Source organism: Strongylocentrotus purpuratus, unplaced genomic scaffold (assembly GCF_000002235.5).
Source record: "Strongylocentrotus purpuratus isolate Spur 01 unplaced genomic scaffold, Spur_5.0 spur5_contig_867, whole genome shotgun sequence".
In the NCBI taxonomy this organism is placed as follows: domain Eukaryota; kingdom Metazoa; phylum Echinodermata; class Echinoidea; order Camarodonta; family Strongylocentrotidae; genus Strongylocentrotus; species Strongylocentrotus purpuratus.
This window is the reverse complement of record NW_022145576.1, coordinates 1,918,428-1,924,751: the sequence shown is the minus strand read 5'-3', so window position 1 is coordinate 1,924,751 and position 6,324 is coordinate 1,918,428. Positions and strand designations below refer to the sequence as shown.

The following is a 6,324-nucleotide window of genomic DNA, read 5'->3' as shown; positions in this document are numbered from 1 at the left end:
ATTTTGATCATTTAAATACGTGTATCAGCAGACGTTATTGTAATTTGATAATTTTGTTTGTAAAGTTGTGATTGAAAGTAAGCAAAACGTATACAATAGCGCTTTACAATAAGGGAATCCAATCAGCTGTCTATTTTCTTAATTTGTTATATTTAAATGCCGTACGCCACATGTTACGACATGTTGTTTACATATGTATTAGCCCATCCGGATTCCTATATAGAAGTAGCGCATTATCAAGAACAACTAGATCTATTTGTCATTACAATTTACAAGTGAAGTCAGTGAGTGAGGTTTAACTTTTTGAAAATGTCGAGCAAGGTAGTATCACAGCAGTTAATCACTGATCAATTCAGCCAGCAAAGATCAGGGCGAAGTCTTGAGAAATCTAAAGGAAAAGGCAAGCAAATAGTTGGAAGTCCTGCCGGGAGCCCGAGAAAATCTGCAGAGGCACAAGTCGAAGGTGAGTACCCGACGCTTGGGGCGCAGCAGCAGCGGGCTGGGCCGGACTGCCATGTTTCTAGTGTAAATGGGCAGGCGTTATGAAACTTGTGTTGTAACTAATGCAAATCTTTATTCACGAAATGTTGGAGATAATATTTGTGAAATAAACCCCTCTCATACTAGATACAACAATTGAACAAATGTTTGGGTCCAATTTACCTGACACTTGACTTTGCGATAAACTTACAGCAAATCTCAAAAAATTTGTGTCCTCACATCTTCACATGATCTTTTGCTTTCATTCGAAAAAAGGACATGTAAAGCAAACTCCGGACTAGACGTAATGACCTGATGATTCAAAGTAAGCCCTCTAATCTTTGTATATTACTTTGTTGTTGTTTTTTTCAGTTGAGAGTGCAGAGGATTTGATTAGGAAGAAGCATCTCCAAACACTAAGAGAATTTGATCTGAATTGGAGATATGGGCCTTGCACCGGTAGGTTTATCACCCTGCGTTATGATGTATTATTAAAGAGGATATTTCTGTAAAATAGAGGAAATACAAAATTGCAATACAGTGACCGTACAGTTCTGAGCTGAGCAGATTGTTATTTCCTTCACATTACCAGGCAATTTGAAGTTTGAAGTTTTGAAGTTTTATTTATTCCACATTTTACATAGAAAAACAGTTTATATTCTTTTTTTAATTTTTTGTATACAGGCATATATTATTATAAGAGTAGATTTCACACAAGAAGAAAAAATAAAAAAATCAAAGATTTAAAAACAAATATAATGTAGATCTATGGAAAATAAGTACGAAATTTCAAAATATGTAGACATAATGGGCAAAGTAGAACAATGTAATTTGAATTGTATAGCTGCATGTAGTATATATACCCTTCAAGTTTTTATTTTACTTAAAATATTCTCATGTGGGAACCTCAATTATTTGTGTGAACATTCTATATGGTTCTGAGCAGACTTGGTATTTCCTCCATCTTGAAGGACTACCATACCAGGCAATTTGATTTTTATTGCAGTATACCCTTCAATTTATATTTTATTTAAAATATTCTCATTTGAGAATCTCCATTACTTGTTTAAATATTTGATTTTCAAATCTAATGATAGACCTATTCCTGTTTCTTTAAAAAAATAGAATTCTAGTGGATCATATTTATTCATATATATATATATATATATATATACATATATATATATATATATATACACACACCTAGTGTGCATAGTGCTTTATTCAACATAATATTTATCATTATTGCTTATGATTTGCTCTTGGTTTGTAGGAATCACTCGTTTAGAGAGGTGGGAGAGAGCAGAGAGCCATGATCAGAATCCTTCACCTCAAATCAAAGATCTCATCTTAGAACATGAAGATGATGAGGATTATGTCCAAAAGTAAGTGAAACACCCTTTCTTTCCTTCTTTAATTTTCTTCCCTTAAAGACCCACTGCACTACTGGTAGCTACTTGCGCCCTCTATATAACAAACAATGCCTAATCGGTGGCCATTGGTCCCCCATGATCCTCTTTTTCTTATGTTAACTGAGAGCTGAGTTGATGAGATAACCACCTGTCCAGTGACCTTGCAGAGCGGTGTAATCCCTCCTGTAAACTACGGCAGATAAGCTTTAATTTCCTTTTGTTTAATTTTGTTCTTCACTTTTTCTTAAGTCAGTCTCTTCACTTCTTGCTTTGATTATATTTAAGTTTTATATGAGAGCTACAGTATAGTATCTAAATTGATTCTTACATTTACATATGAATAAAATATTCTGATATATTTTGAAAAAAAGCGAATAAAATTTATTTCACATACATGCTCAAAAGGATGATATATAAAGCCACTCAAGATCAATTAAGAAATTAGTACCTTTTTGTGTGGAATGGATACTACAATTTCCAGCATCATTTTAATTTTTCCAAAACACAAATATCGGCATGGTGCCAAATTCTCAAGCTCTATCAAATCACTGCCATTTGAAAGACGTATAAATCCTGTGTTTCTTGCTAAGTAAATCGTATCAGTGTGTATTGTATTATTAATTCATATGCAATATATACATGTGCAACATATACATGTGCAACAGTGCCATTTCTCAGGCTTTTGTACTGATTTTCCTGAAACTTTTTTTGAAATTCCAAACCATTTTCCCTGCAATTTGTTCATGTATAAATTTTACACTATGAATCATGCATCAAATGTATATTCCTTCATAAATCATAAAAATTGATGTTTGTTATGTTATTATTATTTTTATTTTTTTTTAATTTTCAGCACCTGGTCTTCTTACCCTCTATGATTGGCAAGACTTGAAGCCTTGTTCACATGTGTGACTGTGCCAAAGATACTATTGGCTCTTCTGTGACATCTGTATACTGTACCTACAAGAACTGAAATTCCAACCGTCATCTGAATGCAATGTTTACACGTAAGCCTCATCTAAACCCTTCTGATACTACGGTAGAGATATCTCAGGGCATTATCATGGTATTGGTATTTTTTCTCTCTTTTCAGTAAATTTATTTGAACTCGTGGAATCATATTCTGTCCAAAATTTAAACCTGACGCTGGGTTAAATATTTTGTCCAAAATCAGGTTTAGCAAAGGAACTTTAATAGGCTGAGGGTTGATTCTTTTAAAACAAAAATTTAGATCTAAAGCAAGTTTTAACTGAATTCATGTGGACCATCAATTTTGACAGGATGGATTTATTATATTTGCTTGAGGACTATTTCAAAGTCGTGTCGCACAATAATGTATATTATCTACTTGATAATGGTATTATAGTTACATGCTCATGAAGTATTGCAGTTTTAAGTTTTTAATGTGAATGAAGGCCAACTGTGGTCAATGCTGCATTGAATTACAAGCCACTTGTAATTCTAAGCTTTTCCTGAAATACTGAGCATTTTAATTTTTATCATATTACAGGATATTTGTTTATGGTTTAGAAGAACATTCTTATTGATCAAAGAATATCATGTTACAGTAGATACAGTATCTTCCTGGATAGTTACCAGATTTTTAATATTTTTTAAATTTCTTTTTTAGGTCTGATATATTCCAAGTATCTTTCACTTGCCCAGTTTGAAAATAACAAATTCTAATAATAATATAAGAATAATATAAGAATAAAAAGTGCATGCATCATTGTTGTCATAGTATTCAAGTGCATACATTAGGTGTTGGTCAAATTTGATAACATCTGTGCCATTTTCTATGTACTGTGAGTAGCATTTTAGGTTGTCTGTGGGAAATAAACAGAGAGTTTTCTTTAAAATACATAAAAATGTTACATTCCTGTACAGATAGAATGTCACTTTGTTCATAATTTACTTGGTATTAAAGGTTTTTAAGAATGAAATATTAAACTAAAAGTTTAGTTGCTCCCAGCATTACTCTTAGAGTGACCCAGAACTTTGTACTGTTCATACAAGTTTTATATTGCCTGTTAAATTTTTATATTCACAATCATGTGTCTTGTAACATGACTGTCTTTTAAAGGTATAGACCAGTTCTGGTCATGCGATTGCATTGTGAAAGAAATTTTTGTGGAATCGATTAGAAAAGGTTGATCATCTAGCATATAAGTATTAGTGTGTACTGCAAGGTTTTAAAATCATAAAACTGATAAGAAATTTGGCCCAGTCTTGGTAAAGTTACAAGCACTGTACACAGAAAGATATATATTTTGGACTACCCTATGTCTATCCAGTCCGGATAGATATAATAATTTACAAAATATATCAATTAGCAGACGGTTTCCCGGCAAAATTTGTATCATCATGTATTAGTCAAAACATATTCTTTCACATGATTGGTAATAAGAGCTTCCATTTCATTTTTGAGAGGGGTGGGGGCATTTCAAAAACTGGTCTTTACCTTTAATCTGGTAGGGTATTTCAATAAAAGAGCTATTTATTCACTTTTGGATGTCTTTTACTGCTGTGCACCTTTGCAATTTTGTGAGAATTATAGGGAGCATTGCAGGTATTCTATCAATAAGATTTAATAAACAATGCTTTGATATTTTTATAAACATTTTATATAGTGTATGGTGAAATAATTTAAAGATGTGGAACTTTTGTGTATTAAAATGGTTTTAAAGTTTAGGGCTTGGAATACACATGTACATGTAATTATTAATTATGAAGAATATGAAGAAATATATTTCAGAAACAAATATGTGCATAAAATAGAGTTTTATTCTAAATTCATCCATCTAAGCTGCTCGTTGTATTCTTTAATCTGAAGGATTTGTTGAGGTTTAATTTTAATGTAAAGTTTCATTGCATTTACTAATGCTTTTACTTATTATATTTTTATTGTACTAAAACTAAACTATGTGTTCATGTATTTTGTATTCCTTAATAAACAGTGTTGTATTATTGTATTATTGTATTATTGTATTATTCTCTTTATCTTTTGCATTTTTCAGCTTTATTTGATTATGTGCTAAAGTATATAAAAAGAGATATTTGAAAACTTAAGCTTGACTACATCATATACATGTATATGCTTCTGATGTTTTTTTGTGTTTAAGATATTATGCTTCTTTTTCACATACATGTACAAGCTTTAATATGATTTAACACATTGAAAAATTTTATAACATTATGCAGCTGTCATCTTTCTCTCAAATAAATGTATGCTATTTACTACATTTTTTCGTTAAAAGCAGTGATTATCTATGTAAAATATGTATCTCACTAAGTTTTTAGTGTTTATGAACAAATGTAATAAATGTGTTTTATACAAAAACAAATATGTTTTGTATTGCTCCGTATCCTTTATATCTTTTTGTATATTTTTATTTTCATATAATTCCATCTCTCTCTCTCTCTCTCTCCCTCCCCCTCTGTCTCTCTCTCTCCCTCCCCTCTGTTTGTCTCTCTCTCTCTCTCTCTCTCTCCCTTTCTCTCTCCCTTTCTCACCAACTCTTCTCTCCTCTCTTCTGTACCTCTGATTCTCTCATCCGTCTCTGTCTTTCTTTATGTGTCTCTGCCCCTTTCTCATCTCTTCTTTTTTCCTCTCTCATTCTTGGTATTTGTCCAAGAACAAACATTTCACTCCACTCTTACATGTACTGCCATTTTCTTCCGATTTACCAGCTGTCATCAGTTTGACATGAATATCCATGTCACAGACTGGCACAGTAGTAGAAGTATATATAATAACATAATTACACTCAAATCCGAAATGGAATTTAGTAAAGCATAACCTTCCACCATCTTTATTACATTGTAAGAGAATATTGTACAATATTAAAGCGAACATCGATATGGTGCGAATCACATATAACATGAAAATGCGATCAGAACACAAAAGCGTGCAAATTGATTCTGAAAGACTTTATCACTCTTAACTACATTAGTATAACTTGCCGTCTTAGCAATCGGTTAAAATAAATCGTTTATCACATCAAATGAACTACATTCATGCTATGAATACAAAGGGTTATTATATGAAGTACTAAATGAAGGGAAAATGTATAATGAAATGTATACTAATTTTTGTCCTTTTATAAACTGATAAAAAAACATTGTAAATAAACATGATTACTATGTGCGAGCATGATATATTTCTTCTACCTGTCATTGTGTCCACAGGTCCTATATTCATATTTCATACAATAATCACAACAGGATAAAGAATGCGATGTTTTAAGAATAAAATGGAAAATAAACAGAGATCCCTGTATATTTCATTATATATTTTCTTTACAGCATTTCAAATCACTTCCTCAAAATTAACTACAAAATAGTGAAGCAGGTTTCGTTATTCGTAAGATACAAATGAAATTGGCTTTCCACAAGTGTCATGTGCTATGATGAACAGGTGAATTATTTTTAA

At 31.6% G+C, this 6,324-nt stretch overlaps 1 protein-coding gene across 1 annotated transcript; it reads left to right on the top strand.

The window, feature by feature from the left end:
* The first annotated feature begins 244 nt into the window (after nucleotides 1-244).
* On the top strand, nucleotides 245-3,678 carry LOC100889220 (DNA polymerase delta subunit 4). The gene is made up of 4 exons (XM_003726009.3): nucleotides 245-463; nucleotides 853-939; nucleotides 1,754-1,865; nucleotides 2,746-3,678. Exons 1-4 carry the CDS (start codon nucleotides 310-312, stop codon nucleotides 2,768-2,770), a joined length of 378 nt encoding a protein of 125 aa, XP_003726057.2. The 5' UTR covers nucleotides 245-309; the 3' UTR covers nucleotides 2,771-3,678.
* Nucleotides 3,679-6,324: the final 2,646 nt, after the last annotated feature.

Excerpts from the sequence above, each read along its gene's own strand:
- LOC100889220 (XM_003726009.3), top strand. The coding sequence starts at position 310 with ATGTCGAGCAAGGTAGTATCACAGCAGTTAATCACTGATCAATTCAGC. Across the intron at positions 940-1,753 it reads GAGATATGGGCCTTGCACCG|GAATCACTCGTTTAGAGAGG; the intron begins GTAGGTTTATCA and ends CTTGGTTTGTAG. Across the intron at positions 1,866-2,745 it reads GATGAGGATTATGTCCAAAA|CACCTGGTCTTCTTACCCTC; the intron begins GTAAGTGAAACA and ends TTTAATTTTCAG.